Source organism: Caretta caretta, chromosome 8, assembly GCF_965140235.1.
Source record: "Caretta caretta isolate rCarCar2 chromosome 8, rCarCar1.hap1, whole genome shotgun sequence".
Classification (NCBI taxonomy): domain Eukaryota; kingdom Metazoa; phylum Chordata; order Testudines; family Cheloniidae; genus Caretta; species Caretta caretta.
The window spans coordinates 57,692,169-57,707,648 of NC_134213.1; the positions used below are offsets into that span (position 1 = coordinate 57,692,169).

Here is a 15,480-nt window from a genome sequence, read left to right on the forward strand (position 1 = left end):
TCTGCACGGAGTCCATTCCGGTAATGGATGGGCATTCCTACTGTGTCTGTTGCCTCTGACAGGGCCACATTTCACAGATGTGTGCCTTCTGTCAGCAGCTAAAAACCAGATCCCCCCCAAAAATAGGAACTGAAGCTAAAACTGCTCCTTTTGGAGGGAGCTCTCCAGCCTGTATTTGACCTGTGCTCAGAGTCTCACAGGTAACACAAATCTTCTCCATAGCCTTCCAGTGAACCAAGGAAGAAATCCTCAGATGCCCCATGCAAGATCTCCAAAAAGAGATCTTTGAGCCTTCATAGTAAGCCCTGAACAAACCAGAGGTGGTTCAGGGCACATTTGATCTCTTTGGTACCACAGCACTGAAGGCATCTAAACATGATACCGCTGGTATGCCTAAGGACCCCCTGGGCACAGGCACCAAAGCAATGGCACCACTGGTCAGGGACAGGTGTGGAGATTGTGCAACCTCCAGGAAGACTGCATCGTATGGATGCTGTTGGTACCAATGATTGCGAGGCAACCATCATCCGAGCGCTCAGTGCAGCCAAGGTTGCGAGCTCCCTCAGTACCGCCAACTCAATAACAGCAACTGCTCATGGTACCAAATACCGTGACACAATAGGAATTTAGGTTGTCTAAGGACCTCACAGTATCTGAGGTATCAGAGTCTCATTTAATTGGTACCAGGGCCTCAGTCCTGGGCACATCTTGAACTCCATAGTGAACACCAGCACTGATCCATGCACCTCTGTATCGGCTCCACCGTTTTCCAGTGGAGAGTCAGATAATGACCAGGAGGTCATCTCCCATCACTCACTATGCTTCCTCCCGCTACCAGACTGGGCTTTCCCAGTCATACCCTCAGTCTGGACATCAACCCCTGTGGTATGACCAACCATGGGGTCAGCCACCCATGCCTTTTCCATCACGCCAGTGGCCCTACTGGGATACATGGGGAGCATTATACACACTGAGAGATTGCGAAGCATTCCCCCTCAGACACCATCTCTAGAACCTCAGAACCTCCTGAGGAGATCCTGGAGGAGTAGGAGGTTGGACTAGAGGTGGAGGTTATTCATGAACCTGGACCTGCAAATTAACATCCAAAAGTCGACCTTAACTCCAGTACAATGTTTGGAGTTCATAGGGGTCGATCTCGACTCACTGCAAGTGAGGGCACCCCTTCCACAACACAGATTTCACAGCCTGTCCACACTTAGAGACAGTTCATGCCAGACCTCAAACATCGGCCAGACGTTCCTCCAGCTTCTGCGGCACACGGTGGCTTGTATGTTTGTAATATTTCATGGCAAACTACAGATGAGGTGTCTGCAGACATGGTTCAGCTTGGTTTATAGGCCAAACAAAGACCGGTTAGACAACCCTTTCTTGATGCCTTTCAGGGTCAAACTCGGTAAATGTTTGCATGGGGGTCCTGTTCACTCAGTCTTCCCTTGACATTACTTCTCCCTCATGGGTTGTGCTGCACACCTCAGACTCGGGGCAAATGGTAGTCCTCAGAGGTAACTCTCCACATCAACGTTGTTGAACTCGGGGTGGTCAGGAATGCTTGTGTTCACTGCTCAGAGATACACACACGACAACATTGCGTGCTACATAAATCATCAGGGAGGAACCAGATCATCCTACTTCTGTGCAAAAGCGCTAAAGCTCTGGAACTGGGGCATTTGCCACAATGTTCTAATATTAGCAGCCTACCTATCATTAGTGCAGAACATAACAGCAGGCAGTTTTCACATGACCATGAGTGGGAAGTGAACCCAGCAGTACTTCGCAGCATATTTTGTCAGTGGGGGACACCGACAATAAACTTGTTTGCTACTTACCTGAACAGGAAATCCCCACATTATTGCTCCAGGGCCGACCTCGGACAGCACTCATTAGGGGACGATCTCCTTCTTCCATGGGAAAAGGGCCTTCTTTACACCATTGCCCCGTTCCCTCTCTTCTTGAAGGTCCTGTTGAAAATAAAGAGAAAAAGCAAATGTCATACTGATTGCTCCTACCTGAGCGAGACAGATGACTTGTCAACCAGTCCCTCTTCAACCCACTGCTTACCTCCTCTCACAGAAAGAAGGACACACTCTCCATTTCAAGCTGCAGATACTCCAGCTCAAGGCTTGGCTTCTTCGTAGTTCCAATGCACAGAGAGCTCCTGCTTCCAGGAGGTACAGGAAGTGTTACTACACAGTAGGAAATTGGTTACCCACCGTACTTAACTATAAAAGTGGACAAGGGTTTGAGGTTTGGTGCAATTCCAGGCACATTATCCCTACATCTGCTATTCTCCTGGTGGTGTTAGATTACATACTGTCTCCATCAACAGGTAGAGGGATACTCAGTTTTCTCACACCCAACTACAAAGAGATTCCTTAAGGGCATAACAAACCTCTTTCCCCAACCCAGATGCCCTACTCCAACATGGGACCTAAAACTAGTTTTAAAGAGATGGACTAGATCACCCTTTGAATCAATGGCTACTTGTTTACTTACACACCTGTCAATGAAGATAACATTTCTGGTGGCCATCACCTCAGTGAGGAGAACAGGGGAAATAGCAGTACTTATGGCACACCCCACTTCACAGTATTCTTTCACAACAAGGTTACTATCTGGCTACACCCAAAGTTTATTCCTAAAGTGACCTCATCTTTTCACATGAACCAACCAGATCCTCCCAACTTTTTATCCTAAGCCTCCCCATGGTAACAGAGAGGCCATACTGCACATGCTAGATGTTAGGAGAGCCCTGGCCTTCTACTTGGACAGGACAAAGACTTCTAGGAAATCTCGTAAGCTCTTCCGTTCCATTGCAGAAAGGTCTAACAGCACAGCAATATCAGCCCAGAGACTCTCCAAATGGGTCTTGAACTGTTTTCATGTTCGCAACATAGTACCTCTACCTGGAATTCGCACACACTCCATGAGGTCAGTTTCCTCCTTTGTCGCCTTCCTCAAGAATGTCCCTGTCTTGGAAATCTGCAGAGCAGCCACCTTGGGTGTCTGTACATACCCTCACAGAACACTATGCCATCACTGGAGACTCTGCTTCCAATGCTAGTTTCAGCTCTGCAGTATCATCATCCATAACAGACTTGATTCCAAAGCCCCAACCTCCCATTAGGGACACTGCTTGAGAGTCACCTATAATGGAGCACCCATAGGAACACTACTCAAAGAAGAAGAGGAAGTTACTCACCTTGTGCAGTAATGATGGTTCCTTGAGATGGGTGTCCCTATGGGTGCTCCATAACCCGCCCTTCCCTCTGTTTCAAAGTTCTTGATAGGGACTCTGTGGTAGAGAAGGATCTGAGGGTGGTTTGCTTGCACAGCACTAATTAGCCGCAAGGCAGAGCATGAGAAGGGGAGAGTGCATGTGTGGGTTGAACAGACACTGCTACCAAAGATCTCTTATCAGAAGCACAGGAATGCACATGCATCTACAGTGGAGTACCCATAGGGACACTCATCTTGAACAACCATTATTACTGCACAGTGTGAATAACTTCCTCTTAATCAACACGTAAAAGCTCCCTGTATTTTTGCTTTCCATTTGCAGACGAAATTCTTAAAGGAATAGATTTTCATTTTCTCAATTGAAAAGACTGCAAAGTAAACTTTCAAACGTGAAAGGGCAGTTGAGAAACTCTTGGCCTGGGGCATTTTTGTTACACAGTGGGATGAATGTTTTGTTTGTTGAGATTTTGAGCTAGTTAAATATTTTTCCTCCCAGTCATTCATACAGTAACTGCTTTTAAGTTTAGCTGCAAAATGCATTAGTTTCAGCTTCAACAGACTGACTTGGCATGGCAAAAGTAGCTTGGTTCAAAACCAAGCTGATGTGTAGAAGTTCAGTCCTTTGGCATCAGGAGGTCTGCATTAGTTAGTGACAGTATTATCAGGATATTCAGAATCCAGCATTTCAGTTTCCAGAGGTCAGGAAGGAGGTCTGCATAGCATTAAAGCAGATTTACTTTTCATCCAAGGAGCTAAAATACACAGTCATGTTAATCAGTTTTTTCAAAAGTTGGAGTAGATAGGAATTTGACTGACTTGACCCAGGCTTGGATCCTCCTCCACCGAGGGGCCTGGGATTCTGGATCCAAGCCATGGGTTAGCATGATTTGTTTGTAGACAAAAGGGGGTGGGTAGGCTGGAGCCTGAGTTCAAACTCAGGGTTCAAGCCCTATTGCTTTGCAGTGTGGATGCATCCCCACTGGACTCACGCTCCTGGAGTCTGCCAAAAGTAATCCCACATCCTGATGTTTTGTACTCTGGACAGTCAAGTTTTCCCACACTGCACCATGAACAAAGGGCTATAGTGGCCACATTTTGGGAGGGCATTAGGAAGTCTGGGATATGGGGGTTAGACTTGGGCCCACATAATGCAGTATAGATGCTGGAGACCCAGGTTGGGACCCAGGCTTCAAAAATTCATAGCTTGGGGTTACTAATGAGTGTAAATGCTCAAGCCCTAGGTTATGAAATGCAGGGTCTGCTAACTTGAGTTCTGCTAACCCTGGACATTCATTGCAGTATAGGCATACCCTAAAGGACTGCCCAGGCTTTCCTTGGTTTTTAAATAGTTCTATAAATATTGTGCAGAGTGGAATGTAGGCTGCCAAATCCTACAAGTTTGCATGCTCTCTCTCTCTCTCTCTCTCTCACAGTCACTATATTGCAAAACCCTCCTCTTATTTTTTAAGCAGTAAAAAGTTCTTCTGGTGGATCATAGTTTGCCATGAAAAATTTGACACAGTAAGATCTGTTCACCATAAAATAGGCAGGAAGCTAAAAGTGCTTTTTCTATGTGAATTTTACAGTTAGTAAATAAAATGCATTGAAGGGATTGGATTTCTGGTACAGTCCCTCAAGTCCCACTAATCAGAAAAAAGCATGATTAATATTTAACTCACACTATTGTACATGCATATTATTCCACATCTACAATGGGCAAAGGATATTTTGAAAATATTTCAGACTCTATAGATGTTCTGTCACCTCCTCCACCCGGAATTATTTGTCTTTGAATAGTACACTGATAGGCTGACTTGAAATTTGTCTTGGGTCTGCATTAGAGGTGGCTGGAGGACAAAAATTTCTTTCCATGACAACTTCTGAGGTTTTGAAATTTGTTTTCATTCAACATTGGAACAAAATCAGAACTGTTCAAATGTTTTTGCAGAACAGAATTGTGTTGAAATGTCCATTTTCTGCTTGAAAGATCAAGTTTTCAATTCAGGTCTCTTTCTCTGGTCAGAAGTGACCAGAGATCCCTGGACCTCTGAAACCTTCCTGGCAAAAGCATTGATGAAATCAACAGGTCTACCTGACACATTTTGGCTTTGATGAAAGAGTGTATTCTGATGAAAATATATGTAGCTCAAATGTGGTGTAATTTTTTGGACCAAGAGAGATCCTTAAGAAAATGGTCATTGTTTGTGATGACTGCACATATTTAACTGCATGAACTAGACTGTTGGGCAAAAGCAGAAAACAACCTCTGATGACATGATCCTCTAAAGATGGGTATCAGTTTTCTGACATCAGACCAAATGACTCTAACTTCTGATAAGCCAAGAAGATATGGAGAGAATTCCTTGTACCAGCATGCATATGTAATTCAGCAATGTTACCCTGATCCTGTGGTGGGATGTCCCAGCCCAGATCTAAATTCCCACAGAGTCCCACTGAAATCAAAGGGATTGGTGAACATAAGGATCTACACTAGCAGATCCCTTTGCAGGATCAGAGAACTATTGCTGCAAAACCAAATATGTACAGTAAAAATTTGGTTGTCAAGAATGAAGTTAAGATAAATGGAACAAATTACTGGCTGTATTAGATAACTGAAGAAAAATGGACTGAATAGGTTGAACTAAATAAAAAGCTGATCAACCACTGGTACAACTTTTCTACCAATAATATTTATACTTACTGTAGTCATTACCTACTGTATGTATCAGCTCTGCTGTCTTCACTTATCTAGTATATCTGACATCTTCTCCTTTAAAGCAGATACAAGAAAATAATATCTATCATCAAAATGCTCTTTTATCTTTTAAAAATGCAATGTCATGGCAATTTTATCCCAGTTACAAAATTTACCTATTCACGCTTCCTATCAGGTGATGATGGTTAAAAACTAGTTATTTACTTCTCCTGTCCAAAAAAATAAAAACTATTTGCCTTCAAAGGATGTAGGGATTTAGCAAGGCTGTTTACAGCATAGCATTTGCTTTTAGTAATAAAATGGTAATAGTTAAAGCAACTTAATTAAGACTCTTCTAGCTACATTTTCCCCATCGCTCATACTCTGCACTGGATACAAATGGAATAGTTAGAATTTCAGCTATTTGTCTACGCAGTCACAATTTAAATGGAATATGTAAATAAGGTCCCAGTCCTACAGTGATATTCATAAGGGTGGACCTCTGTGCCAGGACAGATCCCCAGTGATTTCAATGGCTCCACCCAGGGATGTGCCCACATGGATATCATTACAGGATCAGGAAGTACATAAATGGCTCATTACTGTATTCCTTAGTTCTGCAAAACCTTTGGTAGCCTTGGGAGTCTTTCCTGAATCCGAAATATCTTTTTTTAAAAGTTTTAATTGAAGACCATTTCATTGGGTATCCTTTCTGCTACTGTGATACCACGTAGTGTTGCTATTGTGTGTGTGAGTGTGTATGTGGTCAGGGATGCTTCTTTAAATAACCACAACAACATTGTAGCATTTTTTCAATAAATATGTATCTTTACTCACAATGTCATTCTCTCAGTCAAGGCCTACTCCCACTCTCATTAACATCAGTGGCATCACTACTTTGATCTTTAGGGAAGCAAGATCAGGCCATGTACCTTTCATTTACTACTGTATATAATGAGATGACTTACAATGCACTTGTCCTTTCCTAAATTTGTTTTGGTTAATGCTATCCAAACACAAGTTCTAACTAATATTACCCTCTGTTTGGTACTCTACAGTTGACACTCCAGATCCTTATGTGGAGCTGTTCATCCCCTCAGCCCCTGACTGCAGAAAGAGAACAAAACACTTCAATAATAATGTGAACCCTGTGTGGAATGAGACCTTTGAGTTTATTTTGGACCCGAACCAGGAAAATGTTCTGGAGGTAAATCATGTACTGAGGTACAGCTAGAAATGGATGTTGAGCAGTGTCAGGAGGGTTAAAACAACAACACTTTGCACATACACAACATCTGTTATCTGAGCATTTCAGTTTTCTAAACATTAAGGTTTTGCCTTTATACGCAGGCCTGAGCAAGGGGTTGGTGCATAAGTTGAACCATCCCAGGAGCAGCCTTGGATGGCATTGACACTGATACACTTCTGAGTCACAATTTCTTACCTGTTTGCTACTGAGACTAGTAATTTACTGTTCTTTACAGCAGCAGCAGCAAACTAATATTTTCTCCCTTCATTGGCTCAGAAAGTAGGTGGGGGTGGAACCAAGTCTCTGCTTATTCCTCTCTCCTCTCTGCCAACTAGAGGAGGGAGTAAATGGGAGATTAGCTCCACTTACTTCTATATGCCTGGTCCCAAGGTCTGAGGCCATGTCTACACTTACTATGGATTGACACTGCTGTGATCAATGCAGCGGGGGTCGATTTATTGGGTTTAGTGGAGACCTGCTAAATCGACCACAGAGCACTCTCAGGTCCACTCTGGTACTCCATCGGAATGAGAAGACGAAGGTAAGTTGATGGGAGAATGTCTCCCTTCAACACAGCATGGTGTAAACACCGCAGTAAGTTGACCTACCCTACATTGACTCCAGCTACCTTATTTACCTAGCTGGAGTAGCGTAACTTAGGTTGACTTAACCACGTAGTGTAGACAAGGCCTGAGTAACCTCCTCTAAGGAGCATAAGGGATCTGTCACTCCTTTGCACAGGCATCTAGTCCAAGTCACTATCAATCCCTAATTAATTAAGCATTATAACACTGTATGTACAAAAGATTGTGTTAGTCTAACCATTTTAGTGTGTCCAGAGTTTGAGTATATTTTCATTGCAGAGTTTACACTGGCTCTTGTTTGGTAACCTGTCCACTTTGCAGAGAGGACACAGGCTAAACTAATGGTTCTCAACCAGGGGTACATATACCCCTGGGGGTACTCAGAGGCCTTCCAGGGGGTACATCAACTCGTCTAGATATATGCCTACTTTTACAACAGGCTACACTAAAAAGCACAAGCAAAGTCAATATAAACTAAAATTTCATATGGACAAGGACTTGTTTATATTGCTCTATATATTATATGCTGAAATGTAAGTGCTATATTTGTATTCCCATTGATTTATTTTATAATTATATGGTAAAAATGAGAAAGTTAGCAATTTTCAGTAATAGTGTGCTGTGACACTTTTTTGTATTTTTAGTCTGATTTTGTAAGCAAGTAGTTTTTAAGAGAGATGAATTACAAATCAGACTCCTGAAAGGGGTTCAGTAGTCTGGAAAGATTCAGAGCCATTGGGCTCAACCACTCAAGTACTGATAGTCTTCAATGTCTTCCTACAGTTTCTCCCCATGTGCTCTGAAGGACAGACAAGTTCTCCCACAATTCACTAGGACAGGATCATAGAGAGGCCCATCTGCTTACTGCAGCACAAAGAACCGGGGTCTCTTCCCCCTGAAGTCTTAGCAACATACATGGGTGAAGGCAGCATCAGTGAGAGAACACAGTAACTCATGTGTGGCTTTGTATTGTGGCTGCTCACACCTGGGCTAGGCCTGCTGCTCACACCTTGGTGCCCATCACCTTAGTTATGTGTGTAGCAAAGAGGTACCCTAAGTGATTTGCCTGGGAGTATTATCTGGAAGTAGGAAATCTGAGAATAGAACTCAAAGTTCTAACTCTTAGTCCCCTGTTGTAGGCACCAGATAGATACCAGCACAAAGAATGGAATGAGTCACTTTTCTTCACATGAAAGTATTTGTAGAAACAGCAAGGAAGAAAAAAAGCAGAAGTTAGGTCCACCAGTGCTTCCCTCTCCTGCAATTACTTGAAATAGACTGTGATACACCCACCCTATCAATGTGATATATGCCATCATGTGCCAGAAATGCCTATCTGCCATGTACATTGGCCAAACCGGACAGTCTCTACACAAAAAAACAAATGGACACAAATCAGACATCAAGAATTATAACATTCAAAACCCAACAGGATAATACTTCAATCTCCTTGGACACTCAATAACAGACTTAAAAGTGGCAACTCTTCAACAAAAAAACTTCAGAAACAGACTCCAGTGAGAAACTGCAGAACTGGAATTAATTTACAAATTGGACACCATCAAATTAGGCCTGACTAAAGCCTGGGAGTGGATGGGTCACTACAAAAACTAATTTCCCCCTTTGCTGATACTCACACCTTCTTGTCAGCTGTTTGAAATGGGCCAACCTTGATTACATTGGCCTCATCAGCACTACAAAAGTGATTTTTCCTCCCTTGGTAGTCACCCCTTCTTGTCAGCTGTTGAGAATAGCCCACTTCCACCTTAATTGAATTGGCTCGTTAGCACTGACCCACCACTTGGTAAGGCAACTCCCATCTTTTCATGTGCTGTGTATTTATACCTGCCTACTGTATTTTCCACTCCATGTATCTGATGAAGTAGGTTTTAACCCACGAAAGCTTATGGCCAAATAAATTTGTTAGTCTCTAAAGTGCCACATGACTCCTCGTTGTTTTTGCTGATACAGACTAACATGGCTACCGCTCTGCAAACCCACCTGATGCTACTTCATGATCCCTCCTCAAACCTCTTGTTGCCAAGGGGAAGTAAATAATAATAAAGAAGCCCAAAACATCCTTGCCTGTGTGTCCTATGCCCATGTCATCAAGCTTGACAATCAACTTCACCCCTTGTATTGGAGCAACACTGTCATTTTAGTTAAAACTATCACTATAACTGGGAAGACAGTGAGAGACCTCATTGGTGATTAAGAAACTATCCACATTTTCCATCTTTGTAAGGTAGATTATGACAGTTGTCTGCCGGGGAAGAATTTCACGTGTCTCCAAGCAGTTATCTTACGTATTGTTTTTATAATGTGCAGAATGTCCATATTGGCTCATGTTGCTGGCTAATTCAAACAGAATAGGAGTTAGGATACATATTCTCATTTTACTCTTGCATTATGTGTACAAAGGCCAAGGCTATCACAGAAGAAGGGAGAATCTATAATATCGTGTGTCTTACCAAGTAGCTGCTGAAGGAGCATAGAAAGGAAGATGGGAAGCTAGTGTAACAACAAGGGCAGAGTTGAGATTCTTTGAACGCCTTCAATGTGCATTTCACATATTTGGTTTCTTTTAAGTTTAACCTAATTTGTTTTGTTTTATATTTATCCCATAAATTACTGACTCATTCTTTAACTCCATCTTAACATGATTTTTGTTTTGAATCTCCTTTGGCTCCCCTCCCGCCCCATCTCAGTTTAAAAATGTTTAAGATGCATTGAAAGCAGGGAACAGGATACCCTGCAGAGCTACAAATTTTAAGGCACTGAGAATTGGGAAGTGATAGAGCAGTGCTTTCTTCAGGAGAATCTGTCACCAGGAATCCTGGCAGAGTTCAGGGATCTGCATAGTCTCTACCCTCTGTCAGTCCCCACTACTTACCTGACTCCATACTTTTATTTGAATCCCTTTATCAGCTTTCCTTATTTGTGGCTCATCTAAGATTCTCACAACCTCTTTGGGCTTTAGAAGATGAACAGGAGCCATGAGCCTGATTTTCTGCATAAGGTCTACAATAGCTCCTGCAATCTTTAAAAATCAACTGAGTGATCAGTGAGAAACTGGGGATGGGGCACAGGAATCAAGGTACAGCTAGTCTATCTGGTAATATTGACATAATAGACAGAATCCTCTTAGACAACCCGGCTCAAATTTTGCTAACAGACTCACAAACTTCACCGTGGTTGCATGAATGTGCTGAATATGGAATTTGCTCAATAAGATTTAAAAAGATAGATTATTAACTCAACTAACTGTAATGGCTAATGGCTTATCCAGCCTGCCTTCCTCAAAGCAAAAACACATCTTTCTGTTCTACGTTTGTATGTATTAGGAGGTCAAGAAGAAATTGGGAAGGTAGTATTTAATTCAGACTATTGTGTGGTCTCAGTCATTTCTTAGTGTGGTATGGTCTGAATTACTCACTTTTCGCTATTGTATGGTCTGACTAAGTGATTTCCTGCTATGAATTCAGACAGTTCCTAAAACATAACTTGTAAATCATCTTTGATTTTATGAGGTGTTTCTCACTCTTTCCCCCCGCCCCCCATCATGGTTTTATGTAGTCATTAAAAAGCATAATATTTTATGAGCTGGCATCTAGTGCAATATGGTATGAGTCAATTTCCAATATAATGCAGCAGCAATCTACTTCCAAGGTTATGTAAGTATCCTTTTCCTGTAGCAGACCTACCAAGATATATGTTATAAACAGGAATTCAGTGTGATTACTTAAACTAATTAAAGATTTTAGCTGGTTCCTGAGCCATATGATATATAAGGCCCTGAAAATTAGCACCACAGAGTCAGCAACACTACATAATAATGGTAAGTTGCATATTAGTTAGCAAAATATATAGTGGCCATAGTAAAGGTTTACTGTAATAATATAAGTTTACTAGACTACAAGAAATTGTGGCAAAGCTCCAACCTTGTCTCAGTGGGTGCCACGCTTCCAGGCAGATTACGCTAGCCTAAGAGGCTCACTGTGACCCTCCACTTAGCCCTTCTCTCTTTAGAGGTAAGGGTCATAGCCTACTGAGCCATTTTCATCATAAACCAGCAAGGGAGGTGGGAAGAAGCAACTCACCCTCTCACAGTCTCCGTTGTCTCACAGTCCCTGTGATTAATCAGGGAGAGCGGGGAGCCTGGGCCCACCCTCTACTCCAGGCTCCAGCCTAGGGACCCTAGTAGTAGCAGCTGTTGGTAGCTGACTTTCTGAAACAGGATGAGTGCAATTCCCTGGGCCATTTCCTCACAGCAGCCCCTACTTCCTCAACATCTACTTCACCCTTACCTCAACGCCTCCTTCCTTGTGCCTGATAGGGTTCATACTGCCGAATTTCTCCAGTGGCGCAGCTTCCTCCTACAGCCCCTGGCATGCACACCTAACTGACTAACTGGGAGGGTTTTAACTAGTTCCAGCCAGCCCTTGATTGGCTTCAGGTGTCCCAATCAACTTAGCTATCTCCACTGCTTTCTAGAAGGATCTTAATGAGCCCCAGGTCTCTTGATTAACCTAGAGCAACTGCCATTTGGTTACCATGGTAACAGGGATTTGTTTAGCCTGGGGCTAACATACCTGTTTCTTACTACTTTCCTATATTCATCTGGCTTTGCCCCATCACAAAATTGTCTGTAGCATGGTATTATTACACACACATGCAATTCAGTGTAAAGTCTCTGTATTCTGCATAAAATTAAATGACAGAATTTGACTCTGTGTAGGAAGACACACTGAAAAATGCCTTTCCACCACAAAAAAGGCACTTCACACTCAAAAACAAAATAAACACTCTACCCCAAGAGGAGTTTTAACTCCATAAAGAGAGAAGTACCAGAGACCTATTCGACATTGGTGAGGCCTCATCTGGAGTACTGTGTCCAGTTTTGGGCCCCACACTTCAAGAAGGATGTGGATAAATTGGAGAGAGTCCAGCGAAGGGCAACAAAAATGATTAGGGGTCTGGAACACATGAGTTATGAGGAGAGGCTGAGGGAGCTGGGATTGTTTAGCCTGCAGAAGAGAAGAATGAGGGGGGATTTGATAGCTGCTTTCAACTACCTGAAAGGGGGTTCCAAAGAGGATGGCTCTAGACTGTTCTCAATGGTATCAGATGACAGAACGAGGAGTAATGGTCTCAAGCTGCAGTGGGGGAGGTTTAGATTGGATATTAGGAAAAACTTTTTCACTAAGAGGGTGGTGAAACACTGGAATGCGTTACCTAGGGAGGTGGTAGAATCTCCTTCCTTAGAGGTTTTTAAGGTCAGGCTTGACAAAGCCCTGGCTGGGATGATTTAACTGGGAATTGGTCCTGCTTCGAGCAGGGGGTTGGACTAGATGACCTTCTGGGGTCCCTTCCAACCCTTATATTCTATGATTCTATGATTCTATGCTATTAAAGTCTCCTAGGGACTTTGCTTTTCTTGTGGATTTTGTAGAATGGCATTCAGGTCCCATGGTGATTGGAGGCAATACAAAACCCTAAAATAGATATTAAAAATACAACTACCATTATTAAAATAATGACTGCCATCCTAACATATAGTACATCCTTCAAGGGTGTTGCATCCAGCATGGGAAGTTCTATATCATGTCTCATCTTGAGAAATGGAGGAATTGATCACAGAACTAAAAATTAGTTATTGCTTAGGTGCAAGTGATCAAGGCTTGTTATGTGCAAACAGAAATAAAGACCAAATCACTTATATATTTGTTACTTTAAAACTGCCAATTTCACAAAAATGGAAAAAAGTGAGCAAATCATCTGTGAGAAAGAATTTAAACAGAAGAATGTGCATAATTGTGAACTGTTTAAGAACACTATATTAGATGCCCCCAAAGCTGCAACTTGTCTTAGAGGGGGAAGTGAAAGCAGCTTCTTTAAAAAATAAAGGAGAGAAGGGGGCGGCAATTGATCACAGTGAATATAAGTTATAAGCTAGGAACTGTAGAAACTTGACAAGGGAAGCAAAAGGACACAAAAGCAAAATCTATGGCCAGCAGAGTTAAAAACAATTTTTTTCAAGTAATTAGGAACAGAAGGAATCCTAACAATGGTATTCATCCATTACTGGATGGAAATGGTAGAATTGTCAATAATAACAAAGAAAACACAGAAATGTTCAATAAATATCTGTTCTGTATTTGGGAAAAGGCTAAATGGTGTATTCATATGTTGTGAAGATAATGAAATACTTTACATTACAACAGTAACTCTGGACAATGTTAAACCGTGACTATTAAAGTTAGACATTTTCAGCAAATTCATTTTCAGCAAATTCTTCCCCCATCCAAGAATTTTAAATAAACAGCCAAAGAGCTACTTGGACAGTTCATGTGGATTTTCAATAAGTCTTTGAGCAGTGGAGAAGTTACAGAGGACTGGAAGAAAGCTAATGTTATGTCAATATTTAATAAGGGTAAATGGGATGACTCAGGTAATTGTAAATCAACCTGATGTTGATCCCAGGCAAAATAATGAAATGGCTGATATGGGATTTGATGAATTGAAGGAAGTTAATATAATTATTATCAATCAACATTGGTTAATGAAAAATGAATCTTGTTAAGCTAACTTGATATCTTTTTGATATACGTTTGCTTGATAAAGGTAATAGTGTTAACGTACTATATATACTTAGGCTTCTGGAAGGCATTTGACTTGGTACTACATAATATTTTGATTAAGAAACTAGACTGGCTGATAGGTCTCACGGTGTGATTGTAACTGGGGAACCATTGAGTGGATGTGCTTCCAAAGGGGTCCTGCAAGAGTCAGTTCTTCAGCTGATGCTATTTAACATTTTTGTCAGTGTTCTGCAAGTAAACATAAAATTGTTGCTGATCAAGTTTGCAGATGACACAAAGATTGGGGAAGTGGTAAATAATGAAGAGGACAGGTCACTGATACAAAACAATGCAGATCGCTTGGTAAACTGGGTGCAAGCAAACAGTATGTGTTTCAATACTGCCAAATGTAAAGTCATTGTAAATATCTAGGAAGAAAGAATGCAGGCCATGCAGGATGGGGGACTATATCCTGGGAAGCCAGGACTTGGGGATCATGGTGGAAAGTCAGCTGAACATGAGCTCCCAGTGCAGCGCTGTGGCCAAAAGGGCTAATGTGATCCTTGCCCGTATAAACAGCTGAATCTTGAGTAGGAGTAGAAAGGTAGAAGAGATTACTCCTGCATTTTCCACTGGTGTGACCTCTCCTGGACTATTATGTCCAATTCTGGTGTTCACACTTCAAGAAGTATGTTGAAAAGAATGGAGTGGGTTTAGAGAAGAGCCACAGAGAATGCAAATGACTAAAGGATTGGAAAACCTACCTTATCGTGAAAGGCTCAAGGAGTTCATTCTATTTACCTTATCAAAGAGAAGGTTAGGTGTGACTTGATCACAGTCTAGAAGTACGTACATGGGGAACAAATATTCGATGACAGAGGACTTTTCAGTTTAGCAACAAAGGTATAACAAGATGCAGTGGCTGGAAGTTAAAGCTAGACAAATTTAGAGTAGAAATAAGGCCTACTTCTTAAAACTGTGAGGATAATATAACCACTGGAGCAATTTACCAAGGGTAATAGTGGATTCTCCACTATTGGAAATTTTTTAATCAAGAATTACAAACATAAGGAAAAAGAAAAGGAGTACTTGTGGCACCTTAGAGACTAACCA

The 15,480-nt window shown here is 41.9% G+C and overlaps 1 protein-coding gene across 2 annotated transcripts in view; it reads left to right on the plus strand.

The window, feature by feature from the left end:
- PLA2G4A (phospholipase A2 group IVA) overlaps positions 1-15,480 on the plus strand; it is a 134,863-nt gene that overhangs the window by 50,846 nt on the left and 68,537 nt on the right. Inside the window, exon 4 of one of the 2 annotated variants that reach the window (XM_048861619.2) lies at positions 7,012-7,160. The exons of the other annotated variant lie outside the window; for it this stretch is intronic. Coding sequence (XP_048717576.1) covers positions 7,012-7,160 — 149 coding nt within the window. The remainder of the gene's footprint in view (positions 1-7,011; positions 7,161-15,480) is intronic. 2 annotated transcript variants of the gene reach the window in all.